A 22,774-nucleotide genomic window follows, 5' to 3' on the forward strand; every position below is an offset into this window, starting at 1 on the left:
AATAATAGTGAATAATTATATATTGGGGTATGGTTATGATATGTGTAATAATATGTAAAAATAGGTATATTAATAATATCTTTTCGTTTAGGGAAAATTTTGGGTGTTAGGCTTGTTTTGTTTTCGTTTGTACATATGTTAATGTTGTAATATATTGTATTATATTCTGTGATGCTATGCATATGTATCTGTTTGAATGTGTATTATATGTGTGTATTCTTTTCAAAATATAAGAAAACCTGTATGTGTGTGTCCGTTACGCAGTTTCTTCTTATCCTTGTTTCCCGGTGCTTAGTATATGTCGTGCTTGTAGTGCTGCTGTGCTTCTATCCACCTTAGTAGTTTTTTTTTTTTTTTTCGTGTTTTCGACTTTAGGTGTAATACATTATTTAAATAGCTATTGAATAGAGTGTATTTTTTTTATAAGGTTAGTGAACATGTGACAACAGTAGGCGTTAAGTTGGTTTTTTTTTTTTTTTTTTTTTTTTTTGTTCTTTTTTTTCTATACATATATGCATTATTTCTCTTGAATTAATTGAGTGGTTTGTTTTTTTTTTTTTTTTTTTTAGTGCGTGTTGTGCAAAAAGAATTCAACTGAATTGAACAGAACTCAACAGTATACAAGCGAGCACAGCGTCTCAAGCGTCGCGCCGCCACTCTGGCGCGACATCAGCTTTTGGCGGCAGCCAATGTACAGTGATGCGTCGACGTCGCTAGGGTTATACAAGCGGCGCAACACAAACACATACATGCTTACTTGATTTTGCCGAAGGAAACTGTATCACTGTGCAAAATTTTTTTTTATTTTTTCTTTTTTTTTTTATTTTTTTGTCTTTTTTTTATTTATTAGTATTATTATGATTGTTATTATTATTACTTTTTTTTCATGTAAATGGATAAGTGAAAACGATACCGGTGCCTTAACAGCGATTGTTGTACACATATTCGGTCGTTAATCACACAACTCACATTTATTTTTATAACCCACTGTGAATTAGATCCCGTTGCCTTGGAGGCGACTAATGTCCAAATTCACCTCCTGCGCAGCGAGTTCTGTATTTGTTAAAAAAATAAAATTTGTGTTCATGTAAATTTTTAAGTGAAAACGATCCCGGTGCCTTATCAGCGATTGATGTGCACATATTCGGTCGTTAATCACACAACTTACATTTATTTATTTATTTATTTATTTATTTATTTTTTTTTTTAAACACTTGTGTAGGAGGTCCCGTTGTCTCGGAGGCGATCGATGCCCAAAATTTATTCTTTGCGGAGCGAGTTCTGGTCACAACGTAGTCTAATATTTGACTGATCTCGTTCTTTACCATTCTCTTTTCTGTTGTGCACAACGACCAACACTCAGCGGCAGCGACGTCGCTCTGTCGCCGCGCCAAACGGTTGTTCTCAGAACTATATAGACACAACAACCGTTCGCAGTGCGAATATAGGCTGATGTAATATTACCATAGTGATGAAATTACCATTCTTATGAAGTAACCAAAGAGCAACCAATACTCTCGCACACACCAAGCGCTCTCCGACACACAAATGGTAACCATACACAGTAGTTTAACATGTCAGAAAAAATTTTTCCTCTTTTAATTTTTTTTTTTTTTATTATTTTTGTTGTTGTTGATTAATTTACCATTTTTATGAGTTAGGGTGTATGGATGATCCCGGTGCCTTATCAGCGATTGATGTACACATATACGGTCATCACACACAGTAACTTGTTGGTATAATTGTTGTAAATTGTCCCGCACAAGCGATCCCGGTGCCTTATCAGCGTTTGATGTACACATATACGGTCGCCTGTGAAGCAATTTGAACTTGATTTCGTTTGTTTCCTTTGTTTTACTTGCACTTGCACGTTATTATGTTTCAATACGCTTTATCCAATTCCTTTCTATTTCACCACTCACTAATAAAATCCCCACAACTACTGCCGTCACATGTTCAATACCTCTTTAGAATTAGAACGATAAGCGTAGTGGGCATTGTTAATCCCTTGTCCGTTGACCGGCTGCGCCAGTTACAATCCGGTGGCCGAGGGAGGAAAGCTTCCAAAAAAACGACTGAGTAGTTTGAGGTGTGAAATGAGAATGAACATGAATTCTTTATTACAAATATGTATATGTATGTTTCTCCCAAATATCTTCGTCAGAGTTCGTATTGGCGATCTTCGTTGAACTTTCGCTCGGCTCTCAGTTGCAGTACTGGGTAGACCGAGAGAGGGGGTATGTTAACTCAGGCGTTCTCACCGAAATGCTTGGGATTCTTGGACTCTTGGGCCCTTGTGGTGAAAAAATAGACCTGGGCTTGTCAGCTTACAATTTCTTCTTATCGTCCCCGATGGGCATAATCGAAGAAATACGAAATGGAAGGGAAGCGGTTTTGGAGCCCTGTCACACTTTTGAAAAAGTAGACAGATTCCTCAGACTGCACTTGATAATTTAAGTGGTGTAAAATTTACGAAGTGGAAACGCCGTAGTTTAGACTAATCGAACAGGTGACTCGGGGTGAACAGCGAATTGTAAAAATGACCTGTGATTTATGGTAATTGGGTCCACCTTATTTACGGTTGGAACCCTTGGAATGTGGAACACGGTGATATAAAATTTTTATTAGAACGAAGAGAATTTTATTCTTTTATTTACAACTGGAAAAGATGTATATGTATATGTATGTATATGGAAATGTATATGTATATGTATGTATATGGAGATGTATATGTATATGTATGTATATGGAGATGTAATGCATGCAATGTATATGGGTAAATGGCGGGAAAATATTTAATTAATATTTTCCTTGGAATGGCCAGCGGGTATGTGTTGTTTGTTTGTTGTTTGTATGTATAGCAAAGCAAATTGTATTAAACGGACTGCGGAGTTAAAGCATAAAAAATGTGTTGAAAAGAATTTGGGTTGCGTTGGACACAGTGAAACGAGAACGGAATGTTTGCCACTTTTGGCAGAGCTTTGGACTTTAGAAATTTTCACTGAACTTGGCACAAATTAATTTCACTTTTCCACATTTGGAATTTTGCACTGTTCGGACTGGATGAATATTTAAATATATTCGGAAAATGGGACTTAGAAATTTAAAACGGTGGATAATATGGCGGCGCCCGTGAAAATGGATAAGTAATTTCCTTTAATTGCCTTTTGTCGGAGAAATCCGTTAGATTTGACAATAAATCTTACAGCAAATTGAACGAAATTTGATTTTCGAACCTTTTGCTGCAGACCGGCAGTTAAAAGGAAGTGAAGATTTCGTACTTATCTTATAAGTTGGTCGCTGAAGGACAAACTTGAAAAATCCAGGATATCCGGCTCGAAGGACCAAAATGCTAGGATGCTGGGGTTTGCTGGTCCTGGAGAATTCCTAGTTTGCTGAAAATAGAACACTCGAAAAAACACTCGAAGACTTGTAGAAATAGCGCGGGCGCGACCGGGCGTATGTTTATTGTTCGTGGTTAGTTTTACACTAAAACTTATTCTAATGAGTTGGGTTCTCCCAAGCGCAGCGGAGACTCCTCGGAGACTCTGTGGTGAAGAGCGGGAGAGCGTAAGAGGGAGTGGAGAGCGTGAGAGGGAGCGGAGAGCGGGTGACAGTCCAAACCCCGTAACTTGAACACCAGGCATTTTATTGAATTTTTTAATTCACCTTAAGCACCTTTGATCACCAAAATTTCGCAAGCAAAGTAGAAAAAGTTCAATAGAAGCGTTGTAAGAAGGAATTCAAAAAGCACAAATAACGGAAAAATCGAGTTCGTTCTAAGAGCAAAACAAAGTAGGAGAACAAAATGTGTAAAGAGTTTTTTGACAGTGCCAAAAGTGTGTAAACTTGGAATTTGTTGTTTATTTTCTTGTATATTTAATATTCTTAATTTTGTGAGGAGTCTTAAAACTCCCCACAAATCTCGTGTAGGGGAGCGGCCTAGCAACAGCCGCGATGAAGGGCAAAGCGGAAGGACCGTGAGTTAACGGTACCGCGGTGGACCTTGGACTCCGGTGTACAAGGGCGAAGAGGTCGAACGGTAACGGTGCGGGCACAAAGTGGACGCACCGTGAACTAACGGTACCGCTGTGGACCTTGGACACCAGCGAGTCAAGGGCAGACAGGTCAAACGGTAACGGTGCATGAGCAAAGAGGACGCACCGTGAATCAACGGCACAATACGTGGACCTTGTACACGAGCGGGCCGTGCGCAAAAAGGGAAATAACGGGATCCCTGCGGCCTATAAAGGGTAGGCGCGAGCACGGATGGAGGACAGTTAATGAGACAGTGAGATCGCGTGCGGAAGGAGTCCGAGCGTCGGAGTGTTACCAGAAGGATCTCGGAAGTGTAAACGGGCGGTCAAACGAGAAGAAAAGGAGCAGTGCAAGCATCGGGCGGCAATAAGCCCGAAGGACTCAGAAGGACGAATCACCACAAGCAAGTGGAGATCCTGGGAGTGGAGGAGAAGGATCTGACGTGTCGTAAGGATCATTGGAGTCAGTGGCTAGCAAAGGTGGTCCCAGGACAAGCGTTGCCTCGCCCAAGGACGATACACCCTGCACCACAACATCCTAAATCCATTCCGGCCGGCAGAAGGACCTTCAGAAGCTAAGGCAAGAACCCGACGTGTCCTTAAGGGTCAGTGGAGTTAGTGGTCGGTATAGGTGGTCCCAGGACGAGCGTTGCCTCGCCCCAGGACGATACACCCTAACCCCATAACATCCTAAACCCAGACCGACCGGCGGGTGGTCTTCTAGCGGAGACGACTGCGACGCAGCGGGTTCGAGAAGGACAGTGGAGTCAGTGGTCGGTACAGGTGGTTCCAGGACGAGCATAGCCTCGCCCCAGGACGATACACCGTGCCCCATAATATCCTAGTCCCGGCCGGGCCGACTCGTCGTCCACGTCAAGGAGCCAGCAGTACCACGGAGGCAAGGCGTTGCAAGAGAAGCGCCGCAGGAGTAGTAAGATCTCCGGAATATAATATAAGAAACAGCGGAATAAACGGCTATATTAAGAACCTATTGCGTTTCCTTGGTCGGGCAATCACACAAATCATAAATTTGGTGGGACGAACACACAAACTCTCTGAGCTAGCCGCTGCAACCAGTAGCGAGCGAAATAAAGAAAATCAGTTCGTTACATCTGGCGCCCAAGCGCGATTGACCGGGCAAAAGGAAAACAAAGCAAGATGGGGAAGTCGTGGCTGTACAGCTTAAAGAATGATGATTTTCCCGCCATAGCGAGAGCACTCGGGATAAAGCTGGAAGGTTTGGTCGAGGAAATGCGGAAGACGTTGTCCAGACGTTGGCCCGAATCGGTCGCAATCATAGAAGCACTGGAAAAGGAGTATGGAAGGAGACCAGCCGTAGAGGTGAAAGTCACAGGCGTAGAAGGCCTGGTGAGGAGCCTCGACTTCGCTAGCATGGCGGAGGCCAGCGGAAGCAGATCTGAAAGGCAGGAGGTCGGACAGGAACGCCGAGACAGCAGACGCGAAAGAAGGGAGCGGCGGGAAGCCAGCCGTGACAGGCGGGAGACAGCAAGGGCAGCACCGCAGGACTACGCAAAGGTGGCGAAACAGGTGCGAGAGTGGAGTTTCCGTTTCGACGGGAACGAGAAGCCGCTGGAGTTCCTGGAACAGGAGGAATGGTCAGCAATGACATATGGACTCGACATCAACCGGATCCCAAGAGCGATGCCGGAACTACTAACGGGCAGAGGCCTGAAGTGGTTTATTGCCAACAACAAGTTCTGGGAGACATGGGTCGAGTTCATACAAAGCTTCCAGGAATTTTTCCTGCCTAGAGGGTTCATGACAAAGCTGGCGGACCAGGTCAGGCAGAGGAAGCAGCGACACGGCAAAAACTTTAAGGACTACATGGTGGACATGCAGACCCTGATGCGGCCCTTAGGAATGTCGCAGAAGGAGACGCTGGCAAGAATAAGGGAAAACAGCACCCCAGCCTTACGCATGTTCATACGCCAGTATGAGTGCCGACATCTGGATGCCCTGATGGCTCTGGCCGTCGAGTTCGAAGAGCTGGACACCCAAAGGGAACGGTTCGATTTAGAGCGGAATAATAGAGCCCGCCACCAGCGAGATTTCCCGAGGGAAGATCAGAACGCAGTGTGCAGAAGGTGCCAGGATGACACCGCAGGCCCGTCGAGGAACATCGAAAGCAGAAGAGAACCAGACCCAGTGCGACGCGGTTTTGTGCCAAACCCAGCACAAGCCTGCCCCAGATGCGGTGGTCAGGGCCACTGGTCTCAGGAGTGCAGGAACCGGCCAATCAACTTTTGCTGGACCTGCGGGAGAATCGGGCCAAGCACTTCGGAATGCTGCCACAGATCGGGAAACGCCATGCGACCCCAGCCTCAGAGGGGCAACCAGGGTTCGCAAGATGCTGCCCCTCAAAATTAATGGGCAATCTGACGGCGGAAGAAAGGCAACTGTCCGCCACAGTGCTCATAGACGGAGTAGAGATAGAGGCCACGGTGGAGACTGGAGCCACGGCCAGCTTTATTAGCGAGGAGCTGGCGGACAGGTTGCAGGCGGCAGGAGAAGTCTTACCCACGAGAAGAGAAGTTAGAATGGCAGATGGACGGTACGAAGATGTCACATCAATGGTCGAAGTCGACATAGGACTCGGCGAGAGGACCGTTCGGATGCAACTGCTGATCCTACACAACATAATCGACTCACTGGTATTGGGTTGGGATTTCCTAACAAGAGTGGGAGCACGGGAGTGCGCCGGACTGACCGTAACAATACCAGTGTGCTCAACGGGACAAAGCAGGCCAAAGGAAAAGCTCTCAGTGGCAGTCGTGGAGAGGGTAGACTTCTCAGAGGAGGACGTGGACGAATTCTTGAGGTCGGAGTTGACTAGTTTAGAAAACGTTCAAGGGAGTTGACTAGTTTAGAAAATGTTCAAGGGACGTCAACTGTGGCAGAGCACCGGATAACGATAAAGGACGATCAACCGGTCAAGCAGCGGTACTACCCAAAAAACCCCAAGATGCAAGTGGAGATCAACGCCAAGGTCGACGAGCTGCTGGAAAAAGGATGTATCGAGCCGTCTAGAAGCCCGTACAGCTCACCGATAGTGATGGTGAGGAAGAAAACAGGGCAGTGGAGACTGTGCGTGGATTTCCGGCAGATAAACGCAAGGTCCGTAAAGGATGCGTACCCGATGCCGATGATAAATTACATCCTGGACCAGCTAAAGGAGGCGAAGTACATAAGCAGTCTAGACCTAAAGGATGGATACTGGCAAATTCTGTTGGAAGAAAGGAGCCGGCAGTATACGGCGTTTACGGTGCCGGGAAAGGGCCTGTTCCAATGGAAAGTGATGCCATTCGGACTGCACTCAGCGTCGGCAACGTTACAACGGGCATTGGACCAAGTAATAGGGCCCGAAATGATGCCGCACGCGTTCGCATATCAGGACGACATCATAGTGATCGGACGGACGCTGCAGGAACATATGCGCAACTTGAAGGAGGTGTTCAAGAGGCCACGGGCGGCGAACCTGAAAGTGAATGCGGCTAAGTGCAAATTCTTTAGGAAGGAGCTACAATACTTGGGTCAGCGCGTGACGAATCAAGGTATTGGAACGGATCCTGAGAAGGTAGCGGCAATAGCGCAACTGAAGCCGCCAGGAAACGTGAAGGAGCTGAGGCAATACTTGGGAGTCGCATCGTGGTACAGACGCTTTATGCCCGATTTTGCGACGCTGGTACAGCCTTTGAATGCGCTCCTAAAGAAGCATGCAAAATGGAAATGGGAAGACGCCCACCAAGCCGCATTCGAGGCCGTCAAGGCCAGACTGGTCGCCGATCCGATTCTGGCGTGCCCCGACTTCACGAAGACGTTTGTGTTACAGACGGATGCCAGCGACTATGGGCTAGGTGCAATCCCTACACAGCATTCCGAGCGAGGCGAGCGAGTAATCTCCTATTCCAGTAGAACGCTGAACGCAGCGGAGAGGAACTACTCTTCAACGGAAAAGGAATGTTTAGCAATAGTATGGGCTGTCAGGAAGTTGAGATCGTACCTGGAGGGTTACCACTTCAAGGTCATCACGGACCATATGGCTCTGAAATGGCTGAATAACATCGAGAGTCCGTCCGGCAGGATAGCGAGGTGGGCGTTGGAGCTGCAACAGTACGATTTCGAAATCTCGTACAGGAAGGGCCAGCTGAACATCGTCGCCGACGCGCTTTCAAGACAACCACTGCAGGAGACGAGCCGAAGAGTGAGCGTGGAGGACGACGGACAACCGAGAGAGCAGCACTAATGTAGGTGGTTGGAGGAGATGCGAAGAAATGTGAAACAGCCGCCAGAAAAATTTCCGGACTATCTGGAGGAAGATGGCAAGCTGTATCGGCACATACCGCATCGGGCGGGCAACGAGGAGGTGGCATCATGGAAGATGTGTGTACCGGTCGGGCAGAGACAGCGTGTCATAACCGAAAACCACGACATGCCAACTGTGGGACACTTGGGAAGCCGCAAGACGATTGCCAGGATTGCAGCCCGGTATCATTGGCCGGGAATGCATCGGGACGTAAGGAAGTATGTGCGAAACTGCGAGAGCTGCATGAAGTACAAGTCCAGCCAGCTACAGGCGGCCGGGAAGATGTTAACACAGGTGCCGGAAGAACCATGGGTAACCGTGTGCGCGGACTTCGTGGGCCCGTTGCCACGATCGAAGCACGGGAATTCAATGCTGCTGGTCCTGGTGGACAAATTTTCAAAGTGGACCGGGATCGTCCCTGTGAGAAGGGCGACCACTGAGACGCTGCGAAAGGCCGTCCGAGAGCGGATTGTGGCCAGATACGGAGTCCCCAAAATGAGGATCACAGACAACGGCGTGCAGTTCACAAGTAGGGCGTTCAGGAAGTTTCTGGAGGAGCTGGGGGTACGACACCAGCTCACGGCTCCATATACTCCGCAAGAGAACCCTACGGAAAGGGCCAACAGGACCATCAAAACAATGATCGCACAATTCACAGGTGCCGATCAGAGGACATGGGACGAGCACTGGCCGGAGCTGCAGCTGGCGGTCAACACAAGTGTGGCGGAGACCACAGGATACTCGCCGGCGTTCATAACGCAGGGAAGGGAGCCGAGGCTGCCCAACGCGTTGTTTGACGAAAAAACGACCGGGACCGGAAAGTGCATCCAGACACCTGCGAAAAATACAGAAAAATTGAAGGAAATTTTCGAACTGGTGCGGAGAAATATGTAGAAGGCGGCACAGGATCAGGCACGTCACTATAATCTCAGAAGACGGCCGTGGAAACCCAAGGTGCGGGACACAGTATGGGCCAAAGAGCACCACCTGTCAAAGGCAGCCGAAGGTTTCGCGGCAAAATTGGCCCCAAAATTTGACGGGCCGTACACGATAAAGAAATTCACGTCACCAGTTATATGCGTCCTAGAACACAAAACGAGCAAAAAAGAAAAGACTGCTCACATCAGCGATCTGAAGCCGGGAAGCGCGGGCGCTGACGGGCCAGGAGACTTCGAGGAATAAAAAAAAAAAAAAAAAACACAAATCAAATCGTTGGGGAGGAAAGGGGGAAGACGATACAAGGTGTCGATACAAAGCAGAAGTCAGCAACACACACACACACACACACAGGCCCGTTAGAGCGCGAGAGCGGGACAGGGAGGGTACGCAGCCAAGAACAGTTAACGGTTAACACACACACAGCTGCGGATTCCGTGGGGGGGCGAGTATACGGACGGGAAAAGATCCGTACCCGGTACAGGCCCACGGAATAACGGCACAAGGAGCAGAAGCGAAACCGAGGTTTCGTCGCGGAGAGCGCGGCTCGAGCTGGTCTTTTGAACGGTTAACACACACACACAGCTGCGGATTCCGTGGGAGGCGAGTATACGGACGGGAAAAGATCCGTTACCGGTACAGGCCCACAGAATAAGGGCACAAGGAGCAGAAGCGAAACCAAGGTTTCGTCGCGGAGAGCGCGGCTCGAGCTGGTCTTTTCAATTTGAGATCACCATGGCAGCACACGTGTTTCACGTCCGGGAAGTACGAGAAAACGGCGCCGGGGAACAGCCCGGGGCGATATGGAGTAGGGATTCCGATTCCTACCTCCAGCTCCTGGCGTCACCCCTGGTGTCGCGATCTCCATCCCTGGGAAGTGTAGAGGACCCGGAGGAAATTCCGGACATCGAGCTCGAGGACGACCAGCCAATGGCGGAGACGGAGGGCGTGGCCGAGGTCATCACCCTCTCCTCGGAGAGTGAGGAAGACGATGACGGAGGCGAGATGGTCACGCCGGAGGTGTCATCGGACGAAGACGAGACTGCGCGAAAGGCCAGGGCGCGGATGGCTTATCGGAGCGTTCGGCGGGCTACGCAGGGCCAGGGACGGATAAGCCTCGGGGTCGCGCCGCCGCCCGAGGATCCGGTGGATATGAGACGATTTATGGAGGCACGAGTCGTCACCCCGTGGCGTTTCCAGCAGATGGTGGACGCGCGAAAGGTCGCCGACGCCGAGGCCGCATGGCAGGAGCGTTTGGCCCGGCTGCAAGAGGAGGAGGAAGCACTGTGGGCACCAGCCACGGTCAGCCGGAGCTCACGCAGCCGCTGGCAAGACAGCTACCGCCGACACCGCAGCCGCTCTTGCCGTTGACGCCGCCGCCGACTCGACCGCCGTTGCCGTTGACGCCGCCGCCACGGCAGCCGCCGACGCAGTCACCGCCACCGACACCACCACGGATGACGGCGACGCGGTCACCGCCGCCGACACCACCACGGATGACGGCAGCGCAGTCACCACCACGGATGATACCAGCGCAGGCGCCGCTGCTGACACCGCCGCGGCCGACACCGGCGCCGCTGCCGACACCACCACGGCCGCCGCGCACGTCGTCAACACCACCGCCGCAACCGCGCACGCCGACAACACCACCCCAGCAGGGGGAATGGCCGCGGTATGACAGGCAACAGTCGTGGGAAATTTCGCAGTCACACGTCGGCCAGGTGGTCCGCACGATCGAGGTGGGCGGCCGGCTGTGGCACCAACAATCGGTGACGTGGACGTGGCCCGCGTCGGTGGAGACCGAGGACGCGCCGGAAGCCCGGGTTTGGGAAGAGGCGGAAGCGATCGGCTGGAGAACGCCGGACCAGGAGTCACGCGATCCGCGATTACGCGCCCGAGCAGAGGGTAAGAGGCCGGAGAAGGAGGTCCCGAGAGAGGAGAGCCCGGGAGAAGCAAACCCGGAGAAGAAGGAGTGGAGCTGGCCTGCACCAGGTGAGGCGGCGCCACCACCAAAGCTGCCGAGGCAGACGTCGTGCCCAGAAGCGCGGCAACCGCCGCCCCTCCCATGCCTCTGCAGGCAGTAGTCGCTGGACGGGCAGAAGTGGAGGGAGGTGCCAACGGAAGACTGGCCGCTCCAGGTGGCCGAGGAAGCGGCCCGACAAGGAGCCCGGAAGCGACGAGTGCACTGGGCCAAGCTATTCGAGCTTGGCGGGCAGCGCTACTGCCGCCTTAAGGTACGGAGGGGCGGGGAGGTAAGGGCAACAGTCGCCGCATAAAGAACGCCAGACGGCAATAGAAAACCGTATGTCTGGGTTTTTTGTAAACAACACAGGCACAGTAACAGTCAAAAAAATGGGTGCGGGCACACTGGAGGTAGCGATCGGCACGAAATGGCAACGCCGGAATATCGACAGTGGCAACGACGCGTTGATATCGCTAACAAGAGTTCGGCGATGTGGCCAGGCGGAAACATGGATGATCGGTGAGTGGAAGGCGGGAGAATTTGAATGTCGAAAAGATGAAGCAGAATCGACAGCGACACCGGATGGAAGGAACAGGGAAGCGGCCTATACGAAGGGACACCGGGGCGGAGGACCGCCGTGACCAACAGTTTTTAAAAATTTCCGAAGGAAGGGGGAGATGTGAGGAGTCTTAAAACTCCCCACAAATCTCGTGTAGGGGAGCGGCCTAGCAACAGCCGCGATGAAGGGCAAAGCGGAAAGACCGTGAGTTAACGGTACCGCGGTGGACCTTGGACTCCGGTGTACAAGGGCGAAGAGGTCGAACGGTAACGGTGCGGGCACAAAGTGGACTGTATATAGAGATTAAACAATTTTGTCTTGTAAATCAAATGCAAGACAAAATACAAAATAGATTGACCTCTGACTTCTCCAACAATTTCCTCGCGTTAAAAGATCCGTCTTTAAAACAACTATTGAGGAAGAGGGGCAAGCTCATGAACTGGTCATTTGTAAATTCCTTTTGTCGTCTTTACTTCAGCCTAGCATTGTTTCCAAGAGTCACGGATACAATTTTTGCTAAGGGCCAATGTTGTGATGGCAGGTATTCCTTATGAACGATGACTAATTGTTTGAGCCACTTGTCGCGATTTTAAAGATTGTGAACGCAATCCCTATGCAAAAGTGACCAAAACCGTTTCTTAAGATAAGTCACTCTCTGCCATCATTCCAGATACCGCACATCCTTTCCTGGAGGTTCGGAAGAATTTTAGAGCAACGACTCTGGCGTTGAGGTTAACTCAGTTCCAATTAGTAAATGGACTGGAGTTGTTGAATTTATATCGTTCGGATCGTCAGATGCTGGTGCTATCGATTTTGAGTTGATAATGGCTTTGACATCAAGGAACACCGTCAGGAGCTCTTCGAGTGTTAATGATGCATTAGAGATATTTTTTAATGCCAACGTCTTGGCCGACTTGACGGCAGCTCGAGGCAGTCAGTCACAACACGCGAGGAGCCATACGTGCGCGAGGAGTACGGGCGCAAGTCGCGCGGTCTGAACACAGTCCGAGGGCGAGATAGAGTTTTTCCTTTAATGGAACAATTTTTTTTTCATGGTAACCGAATTTAAATAATTTAAATAGTTAAATTATTATATCCGTTACTCGTTGAGTAAAAGGGTATACTAGTTTCCGACCATATAAGGTATATATATTCTTGATCAGGATCAATAGCCGAGTCGATCTAGCCATGTCCGTCTGCGCGTATGAACGTCTAGATTTAAGGAACTATAAAAGCTAGAAAGTTTTGAATAAACATACAGGTTAGTCGACGCATGTTGCCACGCCCACTCTAACGCCGTAAAACCGCTCAAAACTGCCACGCCCACATCTTTGAACCATTTTTAAATATAGTTTTTAATAGTTTTATTATGCTTGTAAATTTCGAATTTTTATTGGTAGACCAAAAAAACTGTGGCCACGCCCTTCCCTTCATCAACAAAGCGCCCATAAACAGTCACGCACACACTTTTTATCAATTTTAAATATTTTTTATTATATTCCCCAATATCTATAGAAATTCCAAAAAAAAATTATGAAATTTCGAGTTGGCGTTCCCACTACCTAAGTAACGGGTATCTGATAATCGGGGAACTCGACTATAGCATTCTCTGTTTCTTTTATTCTTTAAATAAAATTATTGATAAAATTATTATCTTTAAATCGATTATTGAAGTTATGAATGTTAGGGTGATGGGGTTGCTGGTCCTGGAAATTTCCTAGTTTGCTGAAAATCGAACACTCGGAGAAAAGCGAACACTTGACTTTGTAAATGCGCGGGCGCGACCCTGCGTACGTTTATTGATCGTGGTAGTTATTTCACACTGAAGCTTATTCTAATGCGTTGGGTTCTCCCAAGCGCAGCGGAGACTCCTCGGAGACTCTGTGGTGAAGAGCGGGAGAGCGTAAAAGGGAGTGGAGAACGTAAGAGGGAGCGGAGAGCGGGTGACAGTCCAAACCCCGTAACTCGAACATTCCGCCCCCCTTGCGGGGTTGCAACATAGCCATCCTACGGCAAGCTGCAGGCACCGGACACGATCCACCCAAACACGGTCTTTTGAGCGACCGGCATTCCCTCGTCGAAGGTCAGGAATCCGGATTGGATAACCTTAGGATAAATGTCTGCTCCTAAGACCATGGATACGGTAGCAGGCCGATGGAACCCGTCATCCGCCAGCATGATGTCCCTGTACTTGGACACTACGGTGTCGCTCAATGCCCGGACAGGTGTACGGATCCGCACCCTGGGCTCGATCTTGAGCACGACCTCGAGCTTCGTGTTCGCGTCGATCCTGGAGCGAATCGTCGTCGTGCAGACCTTCTCGTCGCCAACATTGGTCATCGAAAGCTTAAAGGCTGACGCCAACGAAGCGTCGATGCAGCTCATGGGGCTGCACGGATCGATAAGTGCTGCGGTCTCGAAGGTCTTCGTCCCGGTCTCCAACTTGACCAGCGCTGTGGGAAGGATGTTCACGCTGTGGCGTTGCAGCAGCGACGAGAGCGATGGGCCTGGCGTCGTCGATTCCGGTCGTCGTGGCGGTGAACTCCTACGCTGAGTTGGCGGATTGTGCCGGCGGGAACGTTGGGACGAGGCCGAAGCTGCTTGCCGGGTTGGCACCGGTTGGAGACGTGAGCGCGCTCGCGACCGCGACAACGAGCTAACCTGCTCGTGCATGTGGAGCAGCGTGTGGTGGGATCGGTCGCACTTCTTGCAACGATCACCGCTTCGGCAGTCTCCCGTGGAATGCTCGTGAGCGAGGCAATTGGCGCAGTATTTGTTAATGAGGACTGCTCGCAAACGCTTTTCAGCGCTGAGCTTTAGGAACCTCGCGCACTTCCGAAGAGGATGGATACCGCGGCAGACTCGGCATCGGTAGGATTGAATACCTCGGGTACGTCTGCTCTCCACGGCACGAGCACTGCGTGCGTTTTGTTGACGAGGGGCCATGCTGCGCGTAGTCGAATGTCGAGGAGATCGAAAACGAAATGAAAAATAATGGATGATTAGTGCTAGTGAACTACAACTAAGGACGAGAGGAGCGCCTATTATTGTGGAGATTCGGAAGACTCCGTCGGCAAAAGCACCACTTTTGCCACTGGACGTTTAATAACTCCACGTGCAGTACGGATGTTTACTACACGGACGTTGCCGTCAGCTCCTGGGAAAACAGACTCAATTCTGCCGAGCCGCCACTCATTAGAGGGCAAGTTGTCGTCCTTGATGACGACCATGTCATCGATGCGTAGATTTTTGGACGGGGCCTGCCATTTAGAACGCTTGTGGAGTTCTTTGAGGTACTCTTCTTTCCATCGCACACGGAACTGCTGATGGAAAGCCTTCAAATGCTGCCACCGATTAAGAAGGGATTTCGTTTCCCCCTTTACTTCGGGTTCCACCGTGGACATAAGGGGTCCCCCGACAAGGAAATGCCCTGGCGTCAGAGCCAGCAAGTCTGTCGGATCTTCAGACATAGGAGAGAGCGGCCTGGAGTTAAGGCACGCTTCTATTTTTGCCAAGAGCGTGGAGAGCTCTTCGAACGTGTATTTTCGTGTGGCCGTGCATTTGTAAAATAGCGTCTTGAAGCTTTTTACGCCTGCTTCCCAAAGGCCTCCCATATGGGGTGCTCCCGGAGGAATAAATTGCCATTGCATCTCTTGATGAATATAGGCATTCGTCACCGACTCTTTTACGGCTTGAAGGAAATCGCGGGAAAGCAGGGTGGCAGCGCCAACAAAGGTTTTGCCATTGTCTGACTGGACTTGACGTGGACACCCTCTTCTGGATACAAAACGAGAGAAAGCGGCAAGAAACTTCTCGGTCGTTAAGTCAGATGTAGGCTCTAAATGAATGGCCTGGGTGGAGAATCAAACAAAAACTAACACATACCCCTTTGTAATAAGACATGCTCTTCCCGTATAGTTCTTTATATCGAACGGACCGGCGTAATCCATGCCAGTATACCTGAATGGTCGGGAGAATGATGCTCTTTCTTTGGGCAGGACACCCATCAGTTGGCTTTGCAACCGCTTTTTGTGGATCACACATACTTTGCACGAATTTACTACTGCCTTCATCAGGTTCTTAATTCTCGGAATCCAGTATTTCGACCGGATGAGGCGCACCATTAACTGGTTACCACCATGGAGAGTTATTCGATGAGGAGGCGAGAAAGCAGGCAGTTATACGGAAGAATCACTGGATGCCGGCTGGATGAAGGCTTTCGGAAGCCGCCACACGGCCGCACGCCCTGATCAGTCCTTGCGGATCTAGAAACGGGTTCATGCTTAGGATGGCACTTGCACTTGGCACTGGACGCTTTTCACTTAGGCAGTGATATTCCACAGGGAATTCTCTGCGCTGAGTGTTCGAAATTAGGAACCGCTCGGCGGCGGCGATTTCAGTGGCCAGTAGATGCACATCAGATGGAGATGTCTGCTTCCTGCACCGCTGAATGAAGCGATGAACATAAGCAAGGACTCGTAGAGCTTTCTCTAGCTTGGAGAAACGTGCCAACAACTCTTCAGAAGGAGCTTTTGCGAGATGGACTTTTAGAGCACGCTTCTCCAGGTCGGTCACCGGAGCGTTGTCGACCTGAGTTGGCCATTGGTTGCGTGGATTTTGCAACCAAGTCGGTCCGTGCCACCATAACTGGCTATCGGCTAGATCTTGGAGGGAAACTCCTCTACTTGCCAGGTCTGCTGGATTATGCTCAGATTGAACATGAGACCAATTCTCTGTTTTTGTGGCCTGGGCAATCTTCGTCACCCTATTGGCTACAAATGTGGTCCACTGGCACGCTGGCTTGCTTAACCATGCAAGCACGATCGTGGAGTCCGTCCAACAGTAAAGTTCGGAGTTAATCGTAGGCATCTGCGGAATGATGGCTGCAGCCATTTCGGAAAGCAATAACGCTCCGCACAGCTCCAGTCTTGGGAACGAAACCGTTTTGACTGGTGCTACCCGTGTTTTCGCGGTTAGGAGTTGCACCATAATGGTGCTGCCCACTTCTACGCGGACATATGTCAAGAGAAAGAGCAGGAGAGAGGGGGAGTTGCTGCGAGATGCCAGGGAGTGCGGACGTGTGATCGCGGCGTGAACAATGAATGAGATGTATACTGAAGACATAAACTATTGTAATACATTAATAAAAGAAAAGAATAAACATGAAGTCAACCTGACACATATATGGCCGCCCCGTAAGCCTTTTGCGACGCATCGCAAAAGCCATGATGCTCGACCTTGAAATCTGGACGAAACGATAGCCAGCGTGGAATGCGTATCTGCTCTAACACTGAATAACTTTGAAGAAAATTCAGCCATCGCTGACAAAGCTCATTTGGAATGTTTTCGTCCCACCCAAGTTCCTGCAGCCAAATCTCCTGCATGAAAATTTTGGCTCGAACGATAAACGGCGCTAACCAGCCGGCAGGGTCGAACAATTTGGCAATTTGGGACAGGACTTGGCGTTTTGTAAAGGACGTTTCGATAGCCAACTCTGGCGGGACGAAGAAGAATTCGTCGGAGGTTGCTTTCCAGCGAATACCGAGGGTTTTGGCAGTACTTTCTGCATCGATCTCGAGAAAATCAGTATTTAAAAGATGGTTGCTCTGAATGGCCGCTAAAACTTCCTTTTGGTTGGAGGTCCATTTCCTCAATGGAAATCCGGCAGAATTCAGAGCGTCTCGGAGCTCTTGCACCATGAGCTAAGCTTCTTCCGTGGAGTCCGCTCCGGCTAAAATATCATCCACATACATGAAGTTTCGAATGACATTGCTAGCTTTTGGATGGCTGAGTTCTACGTCAGCTGCTAGCTGCTGCAGTACTCGGATCGCCAGGAAAGGCGCGCAATTGACTCCAAAGGTTACTGTTTTCAGTTCGAAATCTCTGATTTCCCCTCTATTGTTACGGAAAAGTATTCGCTGGAATGGAGTGTGTCTCGGATCTACCCAGATCTGCCGATACATTTTCTCGATATCGGCGTTGAACACGTATCGGAAATAGCGCCACTTCAGAATTTGAATGGTCAAGTCGGACTGTAAGACAGGGCCAGCATGAAGGATATCATTTAAACTGGTACCATTCGATGATGGGCTGGAGGCATTGAATACTACACGGAGTTTAGTAGTTACGCTCTCCGGTTTTAAGACGGCGTGATGTGGCATATAATAGGCGTTGCAATCATGCGTAGGAAGAACTTGTCGCATGTGCTTTAAGTCGAGATATTCCTGGATCACCGAATCGTATCTCGCTTTCAAGGCCTCATCTCTTTTTAGACGCTGCTCATTTCTTAAGAACTGAGCCAACGCGAAAGACCTAGAATGCCCTAGCCCGGAACCGATATGTTCTGGGTCGCGAAAAGGCAGAGTAACGACATATTTGCCGCACTCGTTTCTCGTGGTCGTTTGAAGGAAATTCTTCTCGCACATGGAATCGGATTCTTTTACCAACTTTGTTGGTATATCCTCCACCTCCCAAAATTTTGTGAGGAGTTTGTCCAGTGAATTATCGTACGCGTGGGAGATCTGTGTCGAAAAAGAGGAAAATCTGCTTTGGGCTGAGGCTGAGACTGGCCCAGTTAGTACCCAGCCGAAAATGGTCTCTTGCCCCAAGAGAGAGCCGCAGATGTTGGTTTTTGCTCCACTCAGAAGCACCGAAGGCAGGATGTCTGCTCCGATAAATACATCTATTTGTGCGCTCTCATAGAATTTTGGATCCGCCAGTGGAAAATCGGGAAGATCCCGAAGGAAATTTTGCGGAATTGGGTAGGAAGGCAGATTTCCGGCTAGTTGAGGGAGGACATAGGCCGTCGTCTCCAACTGCAACGCGGGCCTAGTCGGAGATCGGATGGTGAAACTGCAGAGCTTCTTGGACTGAGCAGCTACTGTTTGGTTTAAGCCCGAGACTTGGGCTTGAACCACCTGGAATGGCAATCTAATTAGATTGAACAGTCGCTCGGTTATGAATGTCGCTTCTGATCCGGAGTCGATCAGGGCGCGTGCCTTAAAGTTAGTGCCAAGATGGGAGATATTGATTATGGCAGTGCCAAGAAGGATAGCTCTTGAGCCCGTGGCGAAATAATTTTGAACACCGGCTTGCTCATTTGGAACGAAATTGGCCTGATTAGCGGAAATTGGCCTTGCAGGATTTGAAGGGCTTGAATTGCTGGAACAGAGGTTGTTTCGGTGCAACAACGTGTGATGCCGGCCATGGCAAGTAAAACAATTGTGAGTGCTTTTGCACTCACGAAGCTGATGTCCCGTTGCGCAGCAGTTTAAGCATAACTGCTTCCGTTTAATGTAGGCTGACCGGTCGTCAACCGACATTTGGAGAAACCGCGGACATACACGGACAGGATGGTTCTCCTTGTTGCACAAGTCGCAACTTTTCAATTTTGGAGCCACTTTCGCCTCGTAGGAATTTAATTTTCTAGAGGGCCCACTTGAGTTTATCGCTTTGGAATGCGACTGACTCGGTACGGACGGTCTCACATCATCGATTGCTTCTAGGGTTCGATGACGTTCTGTGAGGAAGGTGTTCAGCTCTCCCCATGTCGGGATGTCGGCTTTCTTATGTAGCGACTGCTCCCATAAGGAGAGAGTTATCTTCGGGAGCTTGGATGAGCACAGATATACCAGCAGGCAGTCCCAGTTCTCAGTGTTGATGCCTGACAGTTCTAAGGAAGTCAAGCAACCTTGAACAGTACTTTGCAGTACCTTCAAGGCCGCCCCAGATTCCTGTGGTATCGACTGCACATTAAACAGTATTTTCAATTGACTGTTTACCAACAATCGTTTATTTTCGAAACGCTCTATCAGGTTTTCCCACGCAGAGCGGAAACCCTCGTTGGTGAGAGGCGAAATCGAAACTATGGCATGCGCGTCGCCACTTGTTTTGGCATTTAAATGGAATAACTTTTCAACCGGAGTCAGCCGTGGATTATTGATATAAATGGCTGTGAAAAGATCCCGGAAAGTCGGCCAGCGAAGATAGTCGCCTGTGAAAACTTCTGTATCGCATGGAGGCAACCGACAGCCAGAGGAAATGTAGGCCTGGGGCGCAGCGTTCGCGGTTGGGATGGACTGAGAAGTGCCCTGCTCGATTTTATCAACGAGCTGGGCAACACACCTTTCATAGACTGAATAGCAATAATTGTATTTAGCCCTGAGAATAGGCATGTTGCTTGCTGCCGCTTCGCCTGCTGACACAAGGCACTCTGGGCAGAGATCGTATTCCTTTTCAACCTTGTCCCATAGGGTTCGGACTTGGTCGCGACGGACGCCAAGCATCGTGACAGTTGGAGCTGCGGATTCCGGAGTGTTGATCTGAGCCTCAAATTCGCTTAAGCGGTCAGAAACCGAAATGAATTTGGCTAGCGCTAGATCTGAAGCAGCCATATTTTTAGCTATGTGCTGTACTGTGGCTTTGGATGGAGTAGCACAGTCGTCGGAAATCTGCGCAGGCGTTCTCACCGAAATGCTTGGGATTCTTGGACTCTTGGGCCCTTGTGGTGAAAAAATAGACCTGGGCTTGTCAGCGGACAATTTCTTCTTGTCGTCCCCGATGGGCATAATCGAAGAAATACGAAATGGAAGGGAAGCGGTTTTGGAGCCCGGTCAAACTTTTGAAAAAGTAGACAGATTCCTCAGACTGCACTTAATAATTTAAGTGGTGTAAAATTTACGAAGTGGAAACGTCGTAGTTTAGACTGATCGGACAGGTGACTCGGAGTGAACAGCGAATTGTATAAATGACCTGTGATTTACGGTAATTGGGTCCACCTTATTTATGGTTGGAACCCTTGGAAATTGGAACACGGTGAGATAAAATGTTTATTAGAAGGAAGAAAATTTTATTCTTTTATTTACAACTGGAAACGGAGAAAATGGAATGACTGGAATTGAAGTCTTTTCTCCGCGCTGTAAATACTTCTAAAACAACCACTAACTAATATCCCAGCAATACGAAAAGGAAATATTTGTCGGGTGAACGACTTGTATTTGGCCGTATTATTTATTTATGGATGATTATTTTTTTGAAAATAATAAATATATATATAAATATATATAAATAATAAATAATAATTTAATAAATATTAAAAATGTTTAATTTAATTTAAAATGTATTTATTGTTCGGAAATTAATTTGGAAATTTACGGAAAAACATTGATGGAAAATAAAACGCCTTTTTTTGTTTGTGGTATGGACTTGCCGACGGGAAACAATCAAAACTTAGGTAAACTTTGGTTATACGCCTTTTCCGCGTCGGCACTTGGGAAACAGGCAATGTAAACTTTGGTACACTTTGGTTAAAGGGAATGCAGATAATCTGCGCAATGTATGTAATGTAATATGTGTGATGTATATGGAGATGTATATGTATATGTATGTATATGGAGATGTAATGCATGCAATGTATATGGGTAAATGGCGGGTAAATATTTAATTAATATTTTACTTGGAATGGCCAGAGGGTATGTGTTGTTTATTGTTGTATTTGAATGTATAGCGAATTGTGTTAAGCGGACTGCGGAGTTGAAGCAAAAAATGTGCGAAATTTGCGAAAAGAATTTGGCTTGCGTTGGACACAGTGAAAACGAGAATAGAATTTTTGCCACTTTTGGCAGAGTGTTGGACTTTAGGAATTTTCACTGAACTTGGCACAAATTAATTTCACTTTCTTCACATTTGGAATTTTTCATTTTTTGTACTGAATGAATATTTAAATATATTCGGAAAATTGGGACTTAGAAATTTAGAACGGTGGGTAATATGGCGGCGCCCGTGAGAATGGATAAGTACTTTTCTTTAATTGCCTTTTGTCGGATAAATCCGTTTGATTTGACAATAAATCTCAGCAAATTGAACGAAATTGGATTTTCGAACCTTTTGCTGCAGACCGGCAATTAAAGGGGATGGAAGTTTCGTACTTATCTTATAAGTTGGTCGCTGGTGGACAAACTTGAAAAATCCAGGATATCCGGCTCGAAGGACCAAAATGTTAGGGTGATGGGGTTGCTGGTCCTGGAAATTTCCTAGTTTGCTGAAAATCGAACACTCGGAGAAAAGCGAACACTTGACTTTGTAAATGCGCGGGCGCGACCGGGCGTACGTTTATTGATCGTGGTAGTTATTTCACACTGAAGCTTATTCTAATGCGTTGGGTTCTCCCAAGCGCAGCGGAGACTCCTCGGAGACTCTGTGGTGAAGAGCGGGAGAGCGTAAAAGGGAGTGGAGAACGTAAGAGGGAGCGGAGAGCGGGTGACAGTCCAAACCCCGTAACTCGAACAATGAATATTCAGATTTTAACAATATTGAATTTGATTCATATTTAAATTCTACAAATGAATAAGCAACTGATGGATTTTTATAATTACATGTTGATAACCGAGTAGTTTTAGTGACAGCCGCTGATGTAATTCATTCTTGAACAGTACCTGTTCCAGGTGTAGAGGTACCTGTAATGACCATCTTATTCAGTAACGTAACACAAATTCGGTTGAAGTCGATTTATTATTAATATTATTATCAATATTATTAGAATAATTAGTAGTCTTGACGTTGGCACACCGCGCCGCTCGCCCGTCCGCACTAGAGTAAACTGTCTTCACCATCTCAGTCCTCAGCGGTCATTAGTGTCTAATGTTTCCGGTAGGCCGACATCTGACTGAGGCGTTGGGCATGAGGCTCGATACGTCTGGTTGGAACCTTTTTGATATGTGAAGCATTTCTTGTTATTTTTTGTATCACCCCCTTCGATTTCTACAATAATATTCTGTCTTTCTAACACATTAAATTGAGTCTTATCAAAGTTTGATGTATGTTTGTTCGGGAACACTACGTTTTTCAAAAGTTCTTTTTCGCCCACTTCGGTATCGATTTCCTTTGCCCCTCTTCTTTTGTCGGCTATTTGCTTTCCCTTACATTTTTCAATTATGTCTTTATCTCTTTTCCCAGAG

At 48.3% G+C, this 22,774-nt stretch overlaps 3 protein-coding genes across 3 annotated transcripts; all 3 read right to left on the reverse strand.

Moving 5' to 3' along the window:
* Positions 1-13,787: 13,787 nt before the first annotated feature.
* LOC120284750 lies at positions 13,788-14,780 on the reverse strand. The gene is made up of 2 exons (XM_039293375.2): positions 14,672-14,780; positions 13,788-14,537 (listed from the first exon to the last, which is right to left on the reverse strand). The coding sequence occupies exon 2, from the start codon at positions 14,490-14,492 to the stop codon at positions 13,827-13,829; it is 666 nt and encodes a 221-aa protein (XP_039149309.1). The 5' UTR covers positions 14,493-14,537; positions 14,672-14,780; the 3' UTR covers positions 13,788-13,826.
* A 1,215-nt stretch (positions 14,781-15,995) lies between these two features.
* Positions 15,996-17,272, reverse strand: LOC123327191. Its single transcript, XM_044922879.1, has 2 exons — positions 17,004-17,272; positions 15,996-16,839 (listed from the first exon to the last, which is right to left on the reverse strand). Exons 1-2 carry the CDS (start codon positions 17,201-17,203, stop codon positions 16,011-16,013), a joined length of 1,029 nt encoding a protein of 342 aa, XP_044778814.1. The 5' UTR covers positions 17,204-17,272; the 3' UTR covers positions 15,996-16,010.
* Positions 17,273-17,521: 249 nt separating this feature from the next.
* On the reverse strand, positions 17,522-20,219 carry LOC123327202. Its single transcript, XM_044922912.1, has 2 exons — positions 19,816-20,219; positions 17,522-17,550 (listed from the first exon to the last, which is right to left on the reverse strand). The coding sequence occupies exons 1-2, from the start codon at positions 20,210-20,212 to the stop codon at positions 17,522-17,524; spliced, it is 426 nt and encodes a 141-aa protein (XP_044778847.1). The 5' UTR covers positions 20,213-20,219.
* Positions 20,220-22,774: the final 2,555 nt, after the last annotated feature.

Source organism: Drosophila simulans, chromosome 3L (genome assembly GCF_016746395.2).
Source record: "Drosophila simulans strain w501 chromosome 3L, Prin_Dsim_3.1, whole genome shotgun sequence".
Classification (NCBI taxonomy): Eukaryota; Metazoa; Arthropoda; class Insecta; order Diptera; family Drosophilidae; genus Drosophila; species Drosophila simulans.